The 25202-nt window shown below is 42.5% G+C and overlaps 1 protein-coding gene across 1 annotated transcript; it reads right to left on the minus strand.

The window, feature by feature from the left end:
• Positions 1–1877: 1877 nt before the first annotated feature.
• prss35 (serine protease 35) lies at positions 1878–21263 on the minus strand. Its single transcript, XM_070884491.1, has 2 exons — positions 21197–21263; positions 1878–3036 (listed from the first exon to the last, which is right to left on the minus strand). The coding sequence occupies exon 2, from the start codon at positions 3015–3017 to the stop codon at positions 1878–1880; it is 1140 nt and encodes a 379-aa protein (XP_070740592.1). The 5' UTR covers positions 3018–3036; positions 21197–21263.
• Positions 21264–25202: the final 3939 nt, after the last annotated feature.

Here is a 25202-nt window from a genome sequence, read left to right on the forward strand (position 1 = left end):
AAGCATTGCTCTATATATAAATAAGAATTATATACTGTTAGCACAACAAATGATTAGACTGGTACTTTAAGCATTAGTTTCTAATTCTATTCAGATGCAATTGAATAAGATAAGTCTGTGACAACGCACTTTTAAAGAGACTGTTCAGATTTTCTGAAAAGAAAAACTGCTCTTGGTCAGTTATAACATTATTTTCTCATGGGCGCCAATATTTATCACAGTGACGTAGTTACATTTGTTTTTGACCTATCATTGACTCTGTATTTTGGGGGCAAGAAAGGAGAGATGGAATTTGAACATTTTTAACTGGACGAATCACCAATTTTATTTTCTCATTCACAACATCTATTCAATAACCACTTAATGGTTACACTTAACATTTTAAAGGATTTGTTCGAACAGACCGCCGTGTTTCCTTTCCTTTAACTTCATTAAACTTTGTCGTCACTATACTGATGAGAGCCATTACTTTATCTTTGCTGTATTGATGAGCTTTATTACAACAGTTAATTCGTAAAGTGGTATATCGTAAAGTGGACATCAAAAATTGAGCATATCCACAATTCCTTTCACTGCATATAATATATGAAGAACAGCCACCATGAACCTCCAATTCCAAATACTGCAATGCTTGATCAGTACAACTAAGGCAAATGATAAGATACAATGGGGTGGAAATTCGGTCCACCTCAGTTGGGGCGGTGTCCCAGGCGGAGTGTTAAATTTTGCGCCGGCAAATGATTTGCAACTACCGCCGTAAAATTCATTAGCTGGGCCCAGAGCAGGGTGCTAAGGGAGTTTTGGCAAGCCTTTTTTAGGGCACTAGTCCAGCTGAACAAGGGAAAATCCCGAGCTAAACAGCCTGCCTTGGAGCGCCATAACAGAGGCCTGTCGGGGTGAAATAAAACCGGAAAAAAAATACCAAAAACATTCCCAATATATAGCTCACGTCACCGCAACATAAATCTAAAAAAATAACAATCACTCTTACTTGAGGTCGGCATTACTTACCTCACTGCGGCTGTTACAGCTTGGGACGCTGAATTTCACAGGCATTCTCACCAGGGTGCGCTACGGAGTGTTATGGGTCGGGCGGCAACCAAACATCGAGCCAGTATTGCAACCAGGGGCTTTGCACACCGGCTCGCCTCTCCCGGGCAGTACTACTCCGCGCCCCATCGATACCGGCACCGAATGTCCCGGCAGGGTGCTGGGAGCTGGCCGCTCGGGCGCAAGTGCTTTCTGCCGCCAATGCCGCCCCTTAGGGGCATTAAGAGGGGCAGCAGAAGACCGAATTTCCACCCCAACTTCTCTTACTCTACAAACTACTTTAAATTCAGTTACAAATGACATGTGTTGATAGCATTGTATATTTTGTTACTAAAACAAATTGTTGTACTTTAATAAGTGAAATTGCTTAAAATCTGAGTGTATATTAGTGTTTATGTATACAGGACAAATAATGAGGTTTTGGAGATCGCAGCAGTGTATTCTTCAACCCCTGAAAAATAACATTCTCCATTTTAATACATGTATCTTTCAAAATAATTAAGTAGAATACTTATTGAGCTATTAATCAACCTTGAATAATTTGTTCCCGCAGATTAATTATTACAGTCAATTAAATACTGAATAACTAAACATTTTAAACAGCAATGTTACCCAGTCAACAATATACTCTGAATGGCTCCCATTAATTTTACATTTTATATACTTAAATTAGAGCACCTTGAACAGATTCTTTTAGTCGAGATGAAATTACACATATCTTTTCAATGTGCCTTGATGGAACACCATCATTCATTTCGTATGTGAAGGACCAATGTCTGCACACAAGTACATAGATGCAGACACGGCAATATGTCTAATGAATTCCATCAACCATCTCTGCAATCAGCATAGTTCCCATGTATCCAGAAGCATATCTGTGCATATTTAAGTGGAGTAATGCGCACAGCCACATTGTAATCCTGTTGTATGCCATTGATATCCACCCACTGATGACCAGAAAAGACTCCAATGATCTTGCGTTTCCAATTACGCTTGTCTGGTTCCTTAAGACGAATGTAAATACCTGAGCCACTTGATCCAGGCTGAGCATCACAGTACTGATAGAATAGATCATTGGATTCATCAGACACAGTGCAGAAACGATATACCAACTTCCCTGGTCTGTCATTATCGAAGCCTGAAAAGTGAATCCGATTGCTTGGCATATTCTGGACAGGGGGGCTAATTCCTATCTCCATGTACTTGTGTTTCTGAGGTCTCTTTAATTCAAGAATAGCATAATCATAATCCACTGCAATATCATCAGCTATGCCTTTGAACCAGCCCTTTGGTACTTGGGTACGCTTTACTCTTGACCACTGGAAAGATGGCTTATCATTTGTTGACCGTTTATTCCTCTTAGATCCTCTCTTTTTACCACCCCCCTTGGATCTCATCTTTAAAAATCCTACTCTTAGCCTTTTGGCACCTTTCACATAATCTTTACCATCATGAATGCAGTGAGCTGCCGTTAGCACATGTTTTTCTGACACTAGAATCCCAGTACAACCTGTGGAGATTTTCACTGCTGTATTAAAAGGGTAGCTAGTTATGAAATGCTTGCTACCAATGCTAAATCTACTGTCCAACCCAAAGACCTGTCTCTTCCTCCTAGAACGGCCTCTTGTCTTAACAAACTCAAATTCATTTTTCAGGTTAAATTCTGTGACATCTACCTCAGTCAACGTACGTGTCCCATTGTTGTACACTGTTTCATATGAAAGGTAATTCTGAAGGTCAGACACATTTGGCAGTGGTAGTTTCTTTTGGCAAGCAATCCCACAGGTTGAGTTTATCAATAATTTGGTTTTAGCTTCAAATCTTGGAGGCTCTATGGTTATGGTTCTTCTGTCCAACACTCGGGGTGCTCTTTGTAAGTGCCAGGTATAATCTTCCTCAGTGTCAATCCCAAAGGCAAATGATAATGTGTTCACGGAAAGTAATAGTAAAAGTGGTATAGTTCCCATTGTAAAGCTAGATATTTTTCTGTGAAGAAAAAAAAACAATGATTTTATATAAAAATCATACTTTCAGTTCTTCTATTTATGTATCAAAATTATTAAAAGTCAGCATCTATATAACATAATAGAACTTGGAACTGTAATATAATTTTGAACCAATATTTACTGCTGAGAAAGAGATGATGGGCACACATAGTGCAGAATGATAGAATTTTGCAGCACAAAAGGAGGTCATTCAGCCCATTGGCACTCTGAAGGGCTTCTGAAAGAGCCGTCTACTTAATTCTATCTCCTGTCCTTTCCTCACAACCTTTATTTTTTATTTTTCAAAATAGAATTACAGAATTGTACATATGCTTATGGAACTATCTGTAATCTTGTTTCAGAGATCTAGAAGAAACAGAAGAAACACATTTCCTATGAATGCTGAAGAATGCAAACTATTTTGCAAGATAATTGGGTAGGTCCCACTAGGCCTTTTCTTTACCCATTTCAAACTTGCTTCCTTTCATTTGATGCCAGGAGACTGAGACAGTTCAGGTCATGAACTTTTTCCACTGATAGGAGCTGTGTTGGTAATGGGAGAAAAATAAGCTACATCACAAAGTTAGGGAGGCCATTCATAGGAATGTATGAATAGCTCATCCTTCCATAGAAACATACGGTCTCTCCCTGCCCTCACCCCCATTATAGAAACTAACTCCCCTTGATTGGTTCCAGAATGTTTACCTTCCACTGCCTTACTTGTAATGCGATTCCAGGAATTGATTATTCTTTATGTGAAGAAGTACCTCCAGACATCAGTAGTGAACTTGCCAAGGTGTCAGCCCTAGCTCAGTGATGGTACTCTCATCACTGAGCCAGAATGCACAGGTTCATGCCCACTTCAGAGACTTAAGCACATAAGTTAGGCTGACACTTCAGTGCAGTACTGTCAGAGGTGCTGCCTTTCGGATGAGATGTTAAACCGAGGCTCTGTCTGCCCTCTCGTGGTGGATATAAAAGATCCCCGGGCACTTTTTCAAAGAAGAGCAGGGAGTTCTCCTTATGTCCTCAACCAACAACACAGGTTACCTGGTCATTTATCTCAATGTTGTTTGTTTGTGGAACCTTGCTTTGTGTAAATTGGCTATCACATTTCCCCATATTACAACAGTGACTTCATTTCAAAAGTACTTAATTGGCCTGAGATTGTGAAAGGTGCTGTATAAATGCAAGTTATTTCTAACCTGTCTGTACCTATGTCCCCTACATTCATTTAAGGCACATGCTAATATTTTACTTTGGGCTATATTGTCAAGTGGTAATTTATCATGGGTTAATACTCGCAAATCCTTAAAGTATTCACGGTTTCTACATTTATTTGTTTCACAAAACTATGCTCCCCCTCCCCCTCCCCTCCCTGCCCGCAGGGATCAGTTAACCTTTTGCAGCACCTGCCTTGAGTAAGTGCTGAAAATGCTTAACATGCCCAAGGGCCTGTCTAATCTGTTTAAATTTATGTGGATAGATTTCTTACATGCCACCTGGGGCAGAAAACGGGTGTAGTGGATTGGCTGCCCATTGCAGAATGTCAGTTTTATGCCTGGATGGCAAGGTGAAAATCTACCCCATAATGTCTGAAGAAGGTGGCTGGAAGATGCATGAAGTTAACACACTGTACTTTCATCTCTATAACCTAGGTCTGCATGTAGCTCAGACTGATGGGATAGAAGTCTACCCTCTTTGCTGGCTTTAAGAGTCCTATTTGAACTGTGTGTAGATAACCTCAACTCAGTTTGATAACCCAGAAGGACAGACAGAAAGGAAAAGGAGGTGGGGTAGCTCTGTTGATAAAGGATGGAATCACTGCAATAGTGAGAAATGATATTGGCTCAAATGATCAGGATGTTGAAACAGTTTGGGTGGAGAAACGGAATAATAGAGGGAAAAAGTCACAGGTGGGCGTAGTCTATAGGCCCCCTAACAGTAGCAACTCTGTAGGTCGGAGTATAAACCAAGAAATAGTGGGGATTTGTAAAAGGGAACAGCAATAATCATGGGTGATTTTAACCTCCATATTGATTGGACAAATCAAATTGGTCAGGGTAGCCTTGAGGAGGAGTTCATAGAGTGCATAAGGGACGGGTTCCTTGAGCAGTATGTCACGGAACCAACCAGGGGGCAGGCTATCTTAGATCTGGTCCTGTGTAATGAGACAGGATTAATAAACAATCTCCTAGTAAAGGATCCCCTTGGAATGAATGACCATAGCATGGTTGAATTTCAAATTCAGATGGAGGGCGAGAAAGTTGGATCTCAAACCATCGTACTAAGCTTAAATAAAGGAGACTACATAGGTATGAGGGCAGAGTTGGGTCAAGTGGACTGGTAAAATAGATTAAAGTGTAGGACAGTTGATGAACAGTGGCGTACAATTAAGGAGATATTTCACAACTCTTAAGAAAAATATATTCCAGTGAGGAGGAAAGGGTGTAAAAGAAAAGATAGCCATCCGTGGCTAACTAAAGAAATATAGGACAGTATTGAATTAAAAATAAGGGCATACAAAATGGCCAAAACTAGTGGGAGGATGGAAGATTGGGAAGCTTTTAAAAACCAGCAAAGAACGATTAAAAAAATGATTAAGAAAGGGAAGATAGACTATGAAAGTAAACTAGCACAAAATATAAAAACAGATAGCAAGAGTTTCTATAGGTATATAAAAAGGAAAAGAGTGGCTAAAGTAAATGTTGGTCCCTTAGAGGATGAGACCGGGGAATTAGTGATGGGGAACATGGAGATGGCAGAAACTCTGAACAAATATTTTGTATCAGTCTTTACGGTAGAGGACACTAAAAATGTCCCAACAGTGGATCGTCAAGGGGCTATGGGGGGGGGGGGGGAGGAACTTAACACAATCACAGTCATTAAGGAGGTGGTACTCAGTAAGGTAATGGGACTAAAGACAGATAAATCCCCTGGACCTGATGGCTTGCATTCTAGGGTCTGAAGAGAAGTAGTGGCAGGTATGGTGAATGCATTGGTTGTAATTTACCAAAATTCCCTGGATTCTGGGGAGGTCCCAGCAGATTGGAAAACTGCAAATGTAACGCCCCTATTTTAAAAAGGAGGCAGACAAAAGGCTATAGACCAGTTAGCCTAACATCTGTGGTTGGGAAAATATTGGAGCCCAATATTAAAGAAGCAGTAGCAGCACATTTGGAAAAACATAATTCAATAATTCAGTCAGGCAGAGTCAGCATGTATTTATGAAAGGGAAGTCATATTTGACAAACTTGCTGGAATTCTTTGAGGATGTAACAAACAGGGTGCATAAAGGGGAATCAGTGGATGTGGTGTATTTGGACTTCCAGAAGGCATTTGACAAGGTGCCACATAAAAGGTTACTGCACAAGATAACAGTTCATGGGTTTGGGGGTAATATATTAACATGGATAGAGGATTGGCTAACTAATGGAAAACAGAGAGTTGGGATAAATGGTTCATTCTCGGGTTGGCAATCAGTAACTTGTGGGGTGCCGCAGGGATCAGTGCTGGGACCCCAACTACTTACAATCTATATTAACGACTTGGAAAAAGGGACTGAGTGTAACATAGCCAAGTTTGCTGACGGTACAAAGATGGGAGAAAAAGCAATGTGTGAGGAGGACACAAAAAACCTGCAAAAGAACATAGACAGGCTAAGTGAGTGGGCAAAAATTTGGCAGATGGAGTATAATGTTGGAAAGTGTGAGGTCATGTACTTTGGCAGAAAAAAAATCGAAGAGCAAGTTGTTATTTAAATGGAGAAAGATTGCAAAGTGCTGCAGTACAGCGGAACCTGGGGGTCCTGGTACATGAAACACAAAAGGTTAGTATGCAGGTACAGCAAGTGATCAGGAAGGCCAATGCAATCTTGGCCTTTATTGCAAAGGGGATGGAGTAAAAAAGCAGGGAAGTCTTGCTACAGTTATACAGGGTATTGCTGAGGCCACACCTGGAATACTGCATACAGTTTTCATTTCCATATTTAAGAAAGGATATACTTGCTTTGGAGGCAGTTCAGAGAAGGTTCATTAGGTTGATTCTGGAGATGAGGAGGTTGACTTCCGAGGAAAGGTTGAGTAGGTTGTGCCTCTACTCATTGGAATTCAGAAGAATGAGAGGTGATCTTATCGAAACGTGTAAGATTATGAGGGAGCTTGACATGGTGGATGCAGAGACTAGGGAGACTAGAACTAGGGGGCATAATCTTAGAATAAGAGGCTGTCCATTTAAAACTGAGATGAGGAGGAATTTCTCCTCTCAGAGGGTTGTAAATCTGTGGAGTCTGCTGCCTCAGAGAGCTGTGGATGCTGGGACATTGAATAAATTTAAGACAGAGATAGACAGTTTCTTTACCGATAAGGCAATAAAGGGTTATGGGAGTGGGCAGGGAAGTGGACCTGAGTCCATGATCGGATCAGCTATGATCTTATTAAATGGTGAGCAGGCTTGAGGGGTCGTATGGCCTACTCCTGCTCCTATTTCTCATGTTCTTATGTGGTCAAAAGCTAATTTCAAGGTCAATTATAATACCAAGATTGCAAATAGTCTGGTTCAGCCCCAGACAGAAGTTGGGGAGAGGGATGGAGTCAGTGGCTAGGGAACGAAGTTTGTGGCGGGAACCAAAAACAATGGCTTCGGTCTTCCCAATATTTAATTGGAGAAAATTTCTGCTCATCAAGAACTGGATGTCAGACAAACAATCTGACAATTTAGAGATCTTGGAGGAGTGGAGAGAAGTGGTTGTGAGGTAGAGCTAGGTGTCATCAGCGTACATGTGGAAACTGACGCTGTGTTTTCGGATGATGTTGCTGTAGGGGGCAACATGAAGATGTGAAATAGGAAAGGCCCAAGGATAGATCCTTCGGGGACACAAGAGGTAACAATGCAGGAGCGGGAAGAGAGGCTGTTGCAGGTGATTCTCTGGCTACGATTATATAGATAAGAATGGAACCAGATGAGTGCAGTCCCATCTAGCTGGACGATGGTGGAGAAGCGTTGGAGAAAGATAGATTGGTCAATCGTGTCAAATACTGCAGACAAGTCAAGAAGGACGAGGAGGGATAGTTTGCTTTTGTCAGAGTCCCAAAGGATGTCATTTGTGACTTTGATGAGAGCCATTTCTGTACTGTGCCAGGCGTGGATACAAGATTGGAGGGATTAAAACATGGAGTTGCAGGAAAGATGGGCACATTCGGGAGGCGACAACATGTTCAAGGACTTTGGAGAGGAAAGGAAGGTTGGAGATGGGGTGGTAGTTTGCAAGGACGGTAGGGTCAAGGGTTTTTTTTTGAGAGGGGTGATAATGGCACATTTGAGGGAGAGGGGGACAGTATCTGAGGAGAGAGAATTGTTAACAATGTCAGCTAACATGGGAGCCAGAGAAGGAATCATAGAAACTTACAGCACCAAAGGAGACCATTTTGGCCATCGTGTCTGCGCCGGCCGACAAGAGTTATCAGCATAATCCCACTTTCCAGCTATTGGTCGATAGCCCTGTAGGTTATGGTACTTCAAGTGCACATCCAAGTACCAGAACCCTTTCAGGCAGTGAGTTTCAGACCCCACCACCCTCTGGGTGAATAAATTTCCCCTCAAATCCTCTCTAAACCTCCTACCAATTACTTTAAATCTATGCCCCCTCTTTGTTGACCCCCCTGCTAAGGGAAATAGGTCCTTCATATCCACTCTATCTAGGCCCTTCATAATTTTATACACCTCAACAAGATCTCCCCTCAGCCTCCTCTGTTGCAAAGAAAACAAACCCAGCCTATCCAATCTTTCCTCATAGCTAAAATTCTCCAGTCCAGGCAACATCCTCATAAATCTCCTCTGTACCCTCTCAAGTGCAATCACATCTTTCCTGTAATGTGACCAGAACTGTACGCAGTACTCTAGCTGTGGCCTAACTAGTGTTTTATACAGTTCAAGCATAACCTCCCTGCTCTTGTATTCTATGCCTCAGATAATAAAGGCAAGTATTCTGTATGCCTTCTCTACCTGGCCTGCTACCTTCAGGGATCTGTGGACATACACTCCAAGGTCCCTTTGTTCTTCTACACTTCTTAGTGTCCTACCATTTAATGTTTATTCCCTTGCCTTGTTAGCCCTCCTGAAATGCATTACCTCACACTTCTCCAGATTGAATTCCATTTGCCACTGTTCTGCCCATCTGACCAGTTCATTGATATCTTCCTGCAGTCTACAGCTTTCTTCTTCATTATCAACCACACAGTTGATTTTAGTAACATCTGCAAACCTCTTAATCATACCCCCTACATTGAAGTCTAAATCATTGATATAAACCTGAAAAAGCAAGGGACCTAGTACTGAGCCCTGTGGAACCCCACTGGAAACAGCCTTTCATTCACAAACACATCCATCAACCATTACCCTTTGCTTCCTGCCTCTAAGCCAATTTTGGATCCAACTTGCCACTTTGCCCTGGTTCCCATGGGCTTTTACTTTCATGACTAGTCTGCATTGTGGGACCTTAGCAAAAGCCTTGCTAAAATCCATATATACACAACATCAAATGCACTACCCTCATCGACCCTCATTGTTATCTCCTCAAAAAATTCAATCAAGTTAGTCATACAAGACCTTCCCTTAACAAATCCATGTTGACTGTCCTTGATTAATTTGGGTCTTTCTAAGATTTATCCTGTTCCTCAGAATTTTTTCCAATAATTTTACCACCATCAAGGTTAGACTGGCAGGCCTATAATTATTCGGTCTATCCCTTTCTCCCTTTTTAAACAAAGGCACAATGTTAGCAGTCCTTCAATATTCTGGCACCACACCTGTAGCGAGAGAGGATTGGAAAATGATGGCCAGAGCCTCTGCTATTTCCTCTTTTGCTTCTCTTAACAGCTTGGGATACATTTCATCTGGGCCTGAAGATTTATCCACCTTCAAAGCTGCTAAGCCCCTTAATACTTCCTCTCTCACTATGTTTACTCCATCTAATGTTTCACACACCTCCTCCCTGATTGCAATGTCTGCATCACCCCTCTCTTTTGTGAAAACAGATGCAAAGTATTCATTAAGAACCATACCCACATCTTCCTCCTCCACACACAGATTACCTTTATGGTCTCTAATAGGCCCTACTCTTTCTTTCGGTATTCTCTTGCTTGTAAAACATCTTTGCATATTCCTTGATTTTACTTGCCAAAATGTTTTCATGCTCTATTTTTGCTTTCCTTATTTGCTTTTTAATTGCACCCCTGCACTTTCTATACTCCTCTAGAGTTTCTGCAGTATTGAGTTCTCGGTATCTGTCATAAGCCTTCCTTTTTTCAGTTGGTGGTCAGCAGTTTTTAGGGAATAGGGTCAAGGGAGCAGGAAGTGCGCCTCATGGACAAGATGAGCTCAGAGAGGACATGAGGGGAGATCAGAGAGAAACTGGAGAAAGATGTGAGGTCAGGTCTAGAGCAGGGGGGATCCTAAGGGGATGTTTGGCCCGGTGGGCTAGGAGAAGGAAGGGAAGAGGGATAGGCAGCTGAATGGATGGTCTCAATCTTAGAGACAGAGAAGTCCATGAGCTCCTCACACTTATTGTCGGAGGTGAGGAAACTTGCATATAACTCAGCACAAAATAGAACTAAACTGGAAAATCTAGTTCAGAAAGGCCATAAGGCTGACTGATTGAAGCTAAAGTGACACCCATCTTAACCCACCCTCAATAAATCATCAAAAGTTACTGATCTGGGTTCAAATGTTACTGGAGCTGTGGTAAATGCAACTTGGGATACCAGGAGACAGTGCTGGCTTTAATTAATTCAGAAAAAATACAATAGTGTTGACTTCTTTATAACTTCCCCTCTGCCATTCCAGGTCTCTGGTCAACATCTCCCTGTCCTTCTTCTGCTGACTTCTTCTCCTGTTCCCATTCTCCATTTCTCTTAAGCATCTCATCCATAATCGTCCTCTTGCCTGTGACATTGCTTGAACATACATCCAATGAGCCTTGTGCTCTTCATGCCTGATACCTTCCCTGTCTATATGCCTATACACTTTTAATGTTCCTCATACATCTAGTCTTCTTGACTTCACCTTTTGACCTTTCATTGAGCGGCCAGAAGAGAAATACAATGTCTGACTCTTGATGCTTCCCTTCCTACTTAATATGTCCCCATTTACGTCTTCCATACACTTTTTTATTAAATGTCTGTTTTTGCTCTGATCTCACTGACACAGAAAGGTAGTCAGGATACTTTATTGGGGTGGCTGTATCTCAGTTTTCTCTCTGATGTGAAAACAGTCTTTTACTGCAGTAAGGATAAATTAGTTGTACATTACAAGGGAGGTTGTGATAGCCCTGCCTCACAACAACATCCCCTGACTCTCACAGCAACAATAGAATTCAACAGATTTATTTAATAGGGAGACTTGTTACAGTTGGATAGAGATTCCAATACACATTGGGTGAGAATGGAGAACTCAGGTGCAGAAACACATCAAGCAGGCTGAAGAGGACCACATTACATGGGCTGCAGGTAAAAGAGAGGAAGATCACCAGTTGCTATTGCAACAGTTTTAGCATGCAGGTGAATAATATATGCAACCGTTTGAGAGGAATATTATTGAGATTCTGTGCACTCAGATCTGCATAACACAGTAATGGCTACAACAGTACTGACTGACTCAGCTTTAAGAAACATTTGTACAAAAGCAAAACACTGTGGATGCTGGAATCTGAAATAAAAACAGAAAATGCTGGAAATCTCAGCTGGTCAGGCAGCATCTGTGGAGAAACAGAGTTAACGTTTCTGGTCTGTGATCCTTTGTCAGAACTGGAAAAGTTTGAGATGTAACAGATTCTTAAGGAAGTGCAGGGGCAGTGAAAGGGGGCGGGGAAGAAAGAACAAAAGAGCAGAAGGTCTTTGATAGGGTGGAAGGCAGGAGAGATTAGAGAGACAAAAGGGATGATGGGCAAAAGTGAGATGGTAATGAGACAAGTTAGAAAACAAAGGATGAGCTGAGATGGGGTGTGAATGGTGGAATCATCACCAGCTGCCATGGGAAAGAGAAAAAAAGCGGGAGGGCGGGGGGGAGCTGTTGTAAAAAAAAGAGGAAAGAGAAAAAAATATGGGTGGAGGTTATGGTCTGAAATGTTGAATCGATGTTGAATCTAGAAGGTTGTAAAGTGCCTAAACGAAAGATGAGGTTCTGTTCCTCGAGCTTGCATTGAGCTTCATTGGAACAGTGTAGGAGACCGAGGATGGAGAGGTCTGAGTGGGAGTGGAGCGGAAAATTAAAGTGACAGGCGACCGGAAGCTCGGGGTCACGCTTGGGGACACCCCGGTCCATTCCTCAAACACCCCCAGCACTCCCTTCCCTTCCCACGGGACCTTCCCGTGCAAGTTCAGGAGATGCAACATCTGCCCTTTTAGCTGCTTCCTTCCCACTGTCCAGGGCCCTAAATACTCCTTCTAGGTGAAACAGCAATTTACTGTATTTCTTTCAATTTAATATACTGTATTCTCTGCTCACAATGTGGTCTCCTTTACATTGGGGAGACAAAATGCAGATTGGGTGACCGCTTTGCAGAACAGCTTTGTTCAATCCGTAAGCGTGACCCTGAGCTTCCGGTCATCTGTTACTTTAATTCTCCTTTACCATCTCATTTTTGCTCATCAGCCCTTTTATCTCTTAAATCTCTTCTGCCTTCCACCCTATCACAGACCTTCCCTTTTGTTCTTTCCCCCTCTCCCCCTTTCAGTGCCCCTGCACTTCCTTAAAAATCTGTTACATGTCGAACTTTTCCAGTTCTGACAAAGGGTCACAGACCCTAAACATTAACTCTGTTTCTCCACAGATGCTGCCTGACCTGCTGAGATTTCTAGCATTTATTTTTTCATTTAAGATGCATTTGCTTTGTTTATGAACTCACCAGGTGTTTGATCATTATATGCTGCAATTGTTTACATGTGGATTTGACTGTATTTAATTAAGGGGTTGTCAGCCTTTGAAGTTGCTGTATATTGTCGCCTGTGGTAAATTTCAAAGGATATAAATTTATAATGCAGAAAATTACAAAGTAGAATTAGTTGAGAAGATAATACATGTGTAACATATACAGACATGCAGCTTCTTTTATTTGGAATAATCCCTGTACAAAGATTCTAAGTTTACTGTGCTGCAACATTGCTTCCATTTTCTTTAAATGTTCAATTTTTTATAGTAACTGTGAGGGATAAATTGTAAGAGTTGCAAATTGTAAGGGATAAATTGTAGGAGTAGCAAATAGGTGGTCAAAACAATGCTGAAGATAGTGAACTAATCAGTATTAGGTCTGAAAAATTGTCAATGTATGTAACACTTGCTTATGTAGGTATAGCTCAAAGCAATAATGCATTGAACTGTATCCTTAACCTTAGTAACACTTAAACAGCCGAAGTCAGCAGTTTTTGATTAGAAGTCTCTGAGGAAGAGATAAGTTACTCTAGGCGACACAAAGACTGGGGTAGAGGGCAAATAATGGAACAACATAATGATAGGAGATGGACAATTGCATATACCACTCAGAGCCAGTCTGATAAGAGTCGACAATTCAATGTAACTTTGCTGATAGCATTAGACCTATTGATGATTTTGTAGGAGGATAACTCCTCTCCAAAACCTGTATAAATTGTACTTGAAAACTCTTGTATTTCGGAGGGTTAGACTGAACCTTCCCGTGCATTGTTTGTAATAAAGCCGATAAACCTGAGGTTTTGTTTGTTTACTTCGGTGGTCGTTATACAGTAGGAGCTGGGCGAGGTGTCGATTAACTCTATCAGTTAATCCACCCCGAGGGAGAGAAGCCTCCTTTTTACCCTTACAGTAACAAAAAACAGGTTTCATGACAATAACAACTGGCATAAGTACATGTTCATGTTATTCCTTACAAATGAAGTACATATTTAAATGTGTTATTTGGAGCTATTGGAGTAAATTGGAGACATGGAAAAACAATAATGTTACCTAATTTATTTTTGAAAGGCATACATGAAATGTAATCATATCCATCTTTTGATTGAGATGTTAAACTGAGGCCTCGGGGGGAGGAGTGGGCGGATTTTAACATCGGTGAGCGGGTGGGAGTGGGTGCGGGTGGTGCGAGTTAAATGGTCCAGAAGCTGGTTCCAACCCATTGATTTCCTATTCGAAAAAGAGCAGGGTAATTTTCCTGCTGTCTTGGCCAACATTTATCCTTCAACCAACATCACTAAAACAGATATTCTGACCGTTTATCCCATTGCACTTTGTGGGTGTGGGATCTTACTGTGCACACATTAGCTGCCGCGTTTTCTTAAATTACGATCGCGACTACAGGTCTAAAGTACTTCAATGGCTGTGAAATGCTTTGGAACATCCTGAGGTCGTGAAAAGTGCTGTATAAATGTAAGTTATTTCTTGTCTTTCTTACTGATCTAGCCGGCAATAAGGCATACGAAAGCATAGGCCTTACACTAAACATCCATAAGACAAAGGTCCTCCATCAACCTGACCCCGCCACACAGCACTACACCCCAGTCATCAAGATGCACGGCGCAGCCCTGGACAACGGGGACCACTTTCCATACCTCGGGAGCCTATTATCAACAAGGGCAGACATCGACGACAAGATTCAACACCGCCTCCAGTGCGCCAGCGCAGCCTTCGGCCGCCTGAGGAAAAGAGTGTTTGAAGATCAGGCCCTCAAATCTGGCACCAAGCTCATGGTCTACAGGGCTGTAGTGATATCCGCCCTCCTGTATGGCTCAGAAACGTGGACCATATACAGTAGACACCTCAAATCGCTGGAGAAATACCATCAACGATGTCTCCACAAGATCCTGCAAATCCCCTGGGAAGACAGATGCACCAACATTAGCATCCTTGACCAGGCCAACATCCCCAGCATCGTACTGGCCACACTCGACCAGCTGCGCTGGGCAGGCCACATTGTTCGCATGCCTGACACTAGACTCCCAAAGCAAGCGCTCTACTCGGAACTCCTGCACGGCAAGCAAACTTAAGGTGGGCAGAGGAAATGTTTCAAGGACACCCTCAAAGCCTCCCTGATAAAATGCAACATCCCCATCGACAGCTGGGAGTCCCTGGCCAAAGACCGCCCTAAGTGGAGGAAGTGCATCCGGGAGGGCACTGAGCACCTCGAGTCCCATCGTCGAGAACATGCAGAAACATTATAACAACATTCTTTGCAACTTTCCCTCATTTCTGAACAATTAGCCACAATTGTTCACATACATTTACTTATCTCATTACTTATTTAACTATTATATTTTGGAGCAGCAGAATAAATGAAGTTAAAACTTCTGGATATTTAAAGCAGCTTATGAATACCAACATGTCTGGTTACATCTTTTGCCTTGATCACTTGGCTAAATCTTCACCCTCATAAAATATTGCACAGGTGCAAAGGTCTGAAATAGAAATAATAAGACTGTCTATTAGTCATTATTATAGGCAGTCCCTCGGAATCGTGGAAGACTTGCTTCCACTCTTAGCATGAGTTCTTAGGTGGCTGTACAGTCTAAAACGAGAACTACAGTTTCTGTCAAAGGTAGGACAAATACATTTGCATATCATTTTTCAATATACATATAAGTTATAGATAGATAGATTCACACTTGACGTACTGTGTACAGTTCTGGTCGCTATATTTTAAAAAGGTTATGGGGCACTGGAGACGTTGTAGAGAAGATTTCAAGGATGGTACCAGAAATGCGAGGGCATACCTATCAGGAAAGGATGAACAGGCTGGGTCTCTTTTCTCTTGAAAAGAGGAGGCTGAGGGGTGACCAAATAGAGGTCTTTAAAATTATGAAAGGATATTGCCACAGTAGACACAGAGAGAATGTTTCCACTTGTGAGGAAGAGCATAACTAGAGGCAATCAATATAAGATAGTCACCAAGAAATCAACTTGGGAATTCAGAAGAAACTTCTTTACCCAGAATGTGGTGAGAATGTGGAACTCGCTACCACAGGAGTGGTTGAAGCGAATAGTATAGATGCATTTAAGGGGTGGTTAGATAAGCATATGAGGGAGAAGGGAATAGAGGTTTATGCTGATTAAAGTTTGATGAGGAAAGACAGGAAGAGGCTCGAATGGAACATTAACGCCAGTATGGACTGGTTGGGTTGAATGAATGGCTTGTTTATGTGCTGTATATCCTATGTAAGATAGATAGATAGATAGATAGATAGATAGATAGATAGATAGATAAAATGTAAAAATCTTGCATATGCATGCACTTCTAGTCCACAAACCATTTTTCCAGTAGCCACAATTTTTGGTAACAATTTAATGTCAACGTGTAATTCTGAAACTGCTTATGTAAACATTTTAAAATGGTACATCACTGTGTAAACAGTTGCTTATCACGGTTTGTTGATGAACTAATCAAATCGAATCAGTCAAAATGTGTATGAAAGAAGTTTCATCTTGCATTTTTTTCCTCAGTTTTTGAAAATTATAATGACCAGAATAAGGCTACAGAAAAATAATAGTCAAAATATTGCACATTTCACAAGAGCGTATTTAGAATTAACCAATTTGAATTGTATTTTGACACCTTCCTTTAATGTTTTGCTTCAAGATGTCAATCTCTCTCAAAAGTCTTGAGTTTTACCATAGAAACGTTGCACAGAGCTTCCAACCACATCTGTGCATTCTGAGCATGTAACATCTGTAGAATTTCACAGGATGCATTAGTAGGCTCCTAGGTTGAACAGAAGGATGAGTTCTGGTATCCGGTGAGGATTTGTTAGTTTCTTTGCTTGTTCCAAGACTCCCAAATAAATTGGAGACTAAATACTCATAAAAATTATTTCAGGTAGTTCTCATGTAAAATATTAACAACTTTTCTACTACAGTATGAAGTCCTCAGTCAGACATGTGATTATCAGCAGTTGTAGTTTCTTTGTTTTCTTTTCTAACAGTCAACAAAGATTGATTATTGAAAATTGATTTATTTTTTCCTAAATTGAAAACTTACATTTTCAGTAAAAATAAAGTTATTCTCTTCTGAATGATTTTTGGAGCTTCAGGGAAATGTTTAAATTAATATCTGGGAACATATGTAAACAATGAACTTTTATGCTTTTAATGAGGTAATTTTGATTTTTATGAAAATTTATTTTTCAATGCACTCTTACAGGGACTAATTGCTTTAAAACAGGACATAAAGCAGGTTGCTTGCCTGCCATCTCAGCACAGGAGCTGTGTGTGGTCTGGGAAGACCTGAATGTGGCAGAAAAATAAAAAAATAATATTATTGTAAGGCAGCACCAGCACATCTGTGTTTCATGAAGATAATCAACATGTGTTGCATATCATCAGAGCTCAATAAAATCTCACCAAGGCAGGGGTGTTAGGTGCCAACAGTGATGTATCAATGTGTTTGCTTTGGCTCAGGCGCAGCAATCCTACCATTAAATCAGAAGATTGTGCACTCAAGCCCCACTCAGGAGACTTGAACACATAATCTAGGTTGATACCTTATTGCAGTACTGAGGGTGTGGTGTGCTATTGGATGAGACTTTAAAACAAGGCCCTGCTGCTCTCTCAGATGGATGTAAAAGATTCAATTGTCACTGTTTGAAGAAGAGCGGGGGAGTTCTTCAATGTCTTGCCAACATGTATGCCTCAACCAACGTCAACAGAATGGATTATCTGATAATTTATCTCACTGCTGCACATGGGACCTTGCTGTGAGTAAAGTAGCTGCCATTTTCCCCTATGTTACAACAGTGATTACATTTCAAAATTGCTTTGTTGGATGCAAAGCGCTTTGGGACTTCTTGAGGTTGTGTAGGGTGCTATATATAAATGCAAGTTTCTTGTTTACATTTCAAAGTTTCTTGGGAGATATTCTTGTACTAGTTTTTGCTGCAGTGAAAATAACAACAAGCATATTACAACTACAAAGTGTGGCTCTTTGCAAATATACAATTTACTTTTCCAGCTCTTGACCTTTGAAAGGCTGGCCACACCTAGATTTCTACCGCAATAGCTAACAAGTTAAAATAGCGAAATTAAAACAGAAAACGCTGGAAATACACAGCAAGTCAGGCAGCATCTGTGGGAAGAGAAACAGAGTTAATGTTTCAGGTCGATGACCTTTCCTCAGAACTGGGAAAAGTTAGAGATGTAACAGATTTTAAGCAAGTGCAGGGGAAGGGGGGAGGGGAGGAAAGAATAAAAGGGAATGTCCGTGATAGGGTGGAAGACAAGAGTTAAACAAGTTGCTGTTAAGCTGCGTGTTGTTAACTCGCCACTTGGTGGCAGAACACCACAAGAGAACTTTCAAAAGTTCTAAGTTCAGCAATTTACCAAGGCACTAAAAATACGTTTTATATTGTTCTAAAATACTAAATATAAAAATATTTGTTTTCTCAATTTGGAATATTTAATGGAAGGTTCTCCATTTAAATATCAGATACAGATTGTTGCTTTGATAGCTGGTTCATCGTCCATTTATATATACACAATAACTAAATGTCCTTAAAGTTCAGATCGCTTTATAAGATATCTAAGTTCCACCGTTATAACAATGCAGTGCACCTCATTTGTTAACTATTTTACACTTGTGTATGCAACAAACAGTATTATGTTTTGCAAACTTACGCAAGAACAGTGGGATTAATTTGACAGGTCAGATAATCTGTATTAACTTTTGCAGCATTCTTTATTTAATCCACACAAAGATTATCTCACGACTTTATGTCATTTGAAATCAAATATTTGTGATGCTCCCCCCCCTCCCCCAACCAAGTGACCTGTCGCTCCGCTCCCCCCCACCCCCAACCAAGTGACCTGCCAGTCTGCTCGCCGGCCCTAGCCCTGGCCGAAGGGCCTCCCGGTCCGTTCCCCTGCCTGTCCCTAGCCCCGAGTGCCTTGCCAGTCTGCTACCTCGTCCCTAGCCCTGGCCAAGTGGCCTCGCTGTCCGCTCCCCTGCACCTATCCCAGGCCAAATGGCCTCCTCCCTCCCAGTCCCCGCACCTAACTACACCCGAAAGACTTCCCCCCCTCTCTTCCCCTCCCCCCTCCTGCCCCACTCTCTCTTACGTCTCCTGCTGCTGCTGCCTGGGTATCTGCTGTTCCTACCGCCGATTTCCTTAACTCTCCAGAAGGTCTTTCTGCAGAGGCCACATACGCTGGCCTAAGAAGTACTGGAGTAACTCAGCTGGCCAAATTTCCCTAAATAGCCAGAATTGGCGCAGGTGGCAGGTTACGTCCCCTTTGGCTGAAAAAAGTACCTAAAAAAATCGTAACTAACTGAGTTACGCTGGTGCAAATTGATTGGGAAAACTGTTTTTTTTTAACTTAGGCCAAAAAATGCAGCCTGCTCCAAAGAAACGGCGCAAATCACTGGGGAAAATTGAGTCCATAGTTTGTTGCAGTATTTATGCTTCGCTGTACCTTCTGCACCCTGACACCAGATCCACCACCAAAAAGATCTCCCCCGGTTCCTAACGCCAATAGGGTGCATATTTTGATCCCAAATATATGAGAGAGCATCTTTACTTACCCAATTAATGATAACGGCTTCTGGTTATTTTAATGTGAACTTCATTTGTCGATTTCCCTATGCAGTTGCAGAGTTCTTGAGATGCCATTCGACTTCTTTACATAAGTTAAAATTGTATTTCTGATGAAAAGTCATCGACCTGAAACATTAATCCTATCTCTCTCTCTCTCTCCGGATACTGCCTGACCTGCTGAGTATCTCCAGCATTTGCTGTTTTTATTCTGTATTTCGCTCTCCTCTGATCATTTCTCATTCTATGCAACTTCCCCCCCGCCCCCCACAGCTGACTTGCTTCCTCTACAATCTCTGTTGAAAAGTCCGCGGTGTCCCTCAGCTTTTACCATCTAAACCCGGTATTCTTGGTTTTTCAAAGCGTTACATTTCAAGGGGGCACTTAACAGATTGTTTTAATACCTTGTGGAATCTGGAATGATTTTTCAAACTGATTAAAAGTGCAATGTTTTTATTTATTTGTTGAATAGTTGAAAAAAACATCTAGAATATTATTTTTTTTAAATCATTATTTTCTTTGTTTAATTCATTTGACTAACGAGTTTTCAACGTTTCAGGTTTTAACAATTTGTCATGGAAATAAAAGCTCAGGACACAACTGCCTTTGAAAGTGAAGCTCGGGAAAGGCAAACCGAGCTGTACAGACTCAACCGGCAACGGCACATCCCGTGGAATGAAAACGAAATCCTGGAATCCTCCCAATCACTGTGATTTTCAGGGAGATGATGGAAACAAACGATGTAGTGGCTTGGCTGTGCTAAGACGCTGGGGAAGTGTGTGTGTGTTTTAAAATGCGTTCAGTCAAGTAATTCAGTCCACGAACGTTGGGTATTTCACAGCAGTGAACGATAGCTGGCCACCAGCGCTCCCGCTCGACAGCAGCCGCTGACAAAGGGCGAAAGAGCGAGCGAGAGACAAGTTGGGAGCCGCTCTGCCAACTCCTGAGTGAGCAGTGCAAGTTCCCCCCGCACACACTGCCTCAGTGAGAGCCGCATTCCACACCGCCCTGTCACCATGAAGCATTCTCCATCGGCAGCAACTGCAAGAAGACTTCGCGTTATTCTGCTGATCTTGTTTTAGAACCGTCTCCAGGATAAATCAGTGGCAGTCAATAAACACGAAATCTGGAGGTTGGATTTTTATTTCCGACATCATTTAAAATAACGTCCGCTCCCAGTAATTACCCGACTTAGGAAATAAAAAAATTATACTTTAATAGATTGATCTTCACCAGAATTAGATAAAAACGCCGAGCAGCAAATCAAGATATGTTATAAATAATAATAAGATATGTTATTGTGTAAAGTCAGTAGAACCTGGCAGTGTTTCTGTATTTGGTCAGATTTTGATTTGTTTTCAAATGAAGACTAAACAAAGCTCCCGTTTTGTCAGGTCGTTCTCTATAGAAACTGGGAACGCAGTCTTTTTTTTGCAAACTTTCATATCCGAACCACCTAAATGCAATCCACTGATCGATTGGCGTTACTGACCCGGGCTGGCTGCCCTTTGCCTTTCCTTCCAACAAAGCAGCTGCTGTGCTGCAGGCGGTCTGCTCTCTCAAGTTCCGCTCTCAATGAAGCCTCATCTCCAGTGACCCTAACCTGTGATCATTCCTTACCTGTTACCATTCGACGGGGGGATGCCGCACGACCCTCTCTCCCAAGGTGTCAGTCCTGGACCCTCACATTGCATGCGGGCTTTGTATACGCACCGATCCTCTGGCGTTCACATTCGACCCCGAACACGCAACGCAACACTGCCGAGCAAGCCTCGTCTGCACAGTGCACTTGATGCTTTTGAAAAAAAAGGCCAAAACCTTCCCGTTTCTTCCCAGCCCAAGGGAACTCGGAGGGGTGTGTCCAATGGGATCAGCAGCCCCGCACGCTCGCCCGCCTATACTCCCAGCCTGAAACCAAACAGCCCTCTGGTTCTGGCAGCTAGTCACATCAGACACTGACTGCACTGTTGTGTTTCCAAGTTACTGTTTACCAACCGATCTCGACACAAAAAAACACACAGCCAGGCATGACTGGAAACAAAAACCTGTTGTGACCCACCAAGGACTCCCCCGCCCTGCAGATCATCTCCTCGTTACTGCTGGAGAGAAAGTTTCCATGTATGCTCCAACATGCCAGAGAGAAGGTGAGACAGAGTGCTCGGCACAGCTTAATACAACTGGCGCATTTACATCGCGGGGTATCTTCCAGCGTACAACTCTTTTGATGTATGAACGTACTGCGCAAAGAATAATCTTAGGAGACTATAAGGGCAAAATTGCCCCTTTTTATAGCCCCGTTAGCAACCCGGGGGTGGGGGGGGGGGGGGCGCAAGACAGTTTTCGTCCATGTGAGGGGGATGTTACTGCCTCTTGGGAAATTGCCCGGGGTGATTGCGGAGACCTTGGAGTGGAGGCATTGGCATGGCAGTGCCACGCCCCACGGTTAACGTCCCAGGCTCCTGCGCAACCGGCAATGATGTCATTGCTGTGCGCAATGACCCCTCACTGCCCCGCATCGATCTTTTAATGCCCCATGGGAGAAATTTCCCACTTAGGCTTTGAGGCTGGTGCAGGCTCGGGGCTCGGGGCAGTGATTAAAGGTGAGAGCGCCAGCGCCCCAAGCCGCCATCTTTTTTTGTCATCCGACTGTCGGGTCGGCTCAACCATGGTGGCCCGCGTGGTCTGGGCCATCATTGTGCAGCGTAGCACTCCATCATGGGTGCTGGGTTGCTGGCCAGGACGCATGCTGCCCTGGTGGCCCAGTGGCGGCCATCAGAGGCCATGCAGAGTGTGCAGTGGCCCTCCCCTTTAATCAAAGGGGAGGAGCGTTGAAGTACATAAGAATTAGGAACAGGAGTAGGCCATCTAGCCCCTCGAGCCTGCTCCGCCATTCAATAAGATCATGGCTGATCTGGCCGTGGACTCAGCTCCACTTACCCGCCCGGTCCCCGTAACCCTTAATTCCCTTATTGGTTAAAAATCTATCTATCTATGACTTGAATACATTCAATGAGCTAGCCTCAACTGCTTCCTTGGGCAGAGAATTCCACAGATTCACAACCCTCTGGGAGAAGAAATTCCTTCTCAATTCGGTTTTAAATTGGCTCCCCCGTATTTTGAGGCTCTGCCCCCTAGTTCTAGTCTTCCCGACCAGTGGAAACAACCTCTCTGCATCTATCTTGTCTACCCCTTTCATTATTTTAAATGTTTCGACAATATCACCCCTCATCCTTCTGAACTCCAACGAGTAAAGACCCAGCCTACTCAATCTATCATCATAAGGTAACCCCCTCATCTCTGGAATCAGCCTAGTGAATCATCTCTGTACCCCCTCCAAAGCCAGTACATCCTTCCTTAAGTAAGGTGACCAAAACTGCACGCAGTACTCCAGGTGCGGCCTCACCAATACCCTGTACAGTTGCAGCAGGACCTCCCTGCTTTTGTACTCCATCCCTCTCGCAATGAAGGCCAACATTCCATTCGCCTTCCTGATTACCTGCTGCACCTGCAAACTAACTTTTTGAGATTCATGCACAAGGACCCCCAGGTCCCTCTGCACCTCAGCATGTTGTAATTTCTCCCCATTCAAATAATATTCCCTTTTACTGTTTTTTTTCCCCCCAAGGTGGATGACCTCACACTTTCCAACATTGTATTCCATCTGCCAAACCTTAGCCCATTCGCTTAACCTATCCAAATCTCATTGCAGCTTCTCTGTGTCCTCTACACAACCCGCTTTTCCACTAATCTTAGTGTCATCTGCAAATTTTGTTACACTACACTCTGTCCCCTCTTCCAGGTCATCTATGTATATTGTAAACAGTTGTGGTCCCAGCACCGATCCCTGTGGCACACTACTAACCACCGACTTCCAACCCGAAAAGGACCCATTTATCCCGACTCTCTGCTTTCTGTTCGCCAGCCAATTCTCTATCCATGCTAATACATTTCCTCTGACTCCGCGTACCTCGATCTTCTGCAGTAACCTTTTGTGTGGCACCTTATCGAATGCCTTTTGGAAATCTAAATACACCACATCCATCGGTACACCTCTATCCACCATGCTCGTTATATCCTCAAAGAATTCCAGTAAATTAGTTTAACATGATTTCCCCTTCATGAATCCATGCTGCGTCTGCTTGATTGCCATATTCCTATCTAGATGTCCCGCTATTTCTTCCTTAATGATAGTTTCAAACATTTTCCCACGACAGATGTTAAACTAATAGGTTTTTAGTTACCTGCCTTTTGTCTGCCCCCTTTTTTAAACAGAGGCGTTACATTAGCTGCTTTCCAATCCGCAGGTACCTCCCCAGAGTCCAGAGAATTTTGGTAGATTATAACGAATGCATCTGCTATAACTTCTGCCATCTCTTTTAATACCCTGGGATGCATTTCATCAGGACCAGGGGACTTGTCTACCTTCAGTCCCATTAGCCTGTCCAGCACTACCCCCCCTAGTGATAGTGATTGTCTCAAGGTCAAAATGCGTATAAGGTGGCCAAGGTTAGTGGGAAACTAGAAGATTGGGAAGATTTTAATCAACAGCAAAGAATGACTAAGAAAGCAATAAAGAAAGGAAAGATAGGTTACGAAAGTAAACTTGCGCAAAACATAAAAACAGATAGTAAAAGCTTTTACCGATATATAAAACGGAAAAGAGTGACTAAGGTAAATGTTGGTCCCTTTAGAAGATGAGAAGGGGAATTTAATAATGGGAAATGTGGAAATGACTGAGACCTTAAACAATTATTTTACTTCGTTCTTCACAGTGGAAGACACAAAAACCATGCCAAAAATTGCTGGTCACGGGAATGTGGGAAGGGAGGCCCTTGAGATAATCACTATCACTAGGGGGGTAGTGATGGAACTCAAGGTGGACAAGTCCCCTGGTCCTGATGAAATGCATCCCAGGGTATTAAAAGAGATGGCGGAAGTTATAGCAGATGCATTCGTTATAATCTACCAAAATTCTCTGGACTCTGGGGAGGAACCAGCGGATTGGAAAGCAGCTAATGTAATACATCTGTTTAAAAAATGGGGCAGACAAAAGGCAGGTAACTATAGGCCGGTTAGTTTAACATCTGCAGTGGGGAAAATGCTTGAAGCTATCATTAAGGAAGAAATAGCGCGACATCTGGATAGGAATAGTGCAATCAAGCAAACGCAACATGGATTCATGAAGGGGAAATCATGTTTAACTAATTTACTGGAATTCTTTGAAGATATAATGAGCATGGTGGATAGAGGTGTACCGATGGATGTGGTGTATTTAGATTTCCAAAAGGCATTTGATAAGTTGCCACACAAAAGTTTACTGCAGAAGATAAAGGAAATGTATTAGCATGGATAGAGAATTGGCTGGCTAACAGAAAGCAGAGAGTCGGGATAAATGGGTCCTTTTCAGGTTGGCAATCGGTGGTTAGTGGTGTGCCACAGGGATCAGTGCTGGGACCACAACTGTTTACAATATACAAAAATGACCTGGAAGAGGGGACAGAGTGTAGTGTAACAAAAGTTGCAGGTGACACAAAGATTAGTGGGAAAGCGGGTTGTGTAGAGGACACAGAGAGGCTGCAAAGAGATTTAGATAGGTTAAGCGAATGCGCTAAGGTTTGGCAGATGG

Source organism: Pristiophorus japonicus, chromosome 7 (genome assembly GCF_044704955.1).
Source record: "Pristiophorus japonicus isolate sPriJap1 chromosome 7, sPriJap1.hap1, whole genome shotgun sequence".
Classification (NCBI taxonomy): Eukaryota; Metazoa; Chordata; class Chondrichthyes; family Pristiophoridae; genus Pristiophorus; species Pristiophorus japonicus.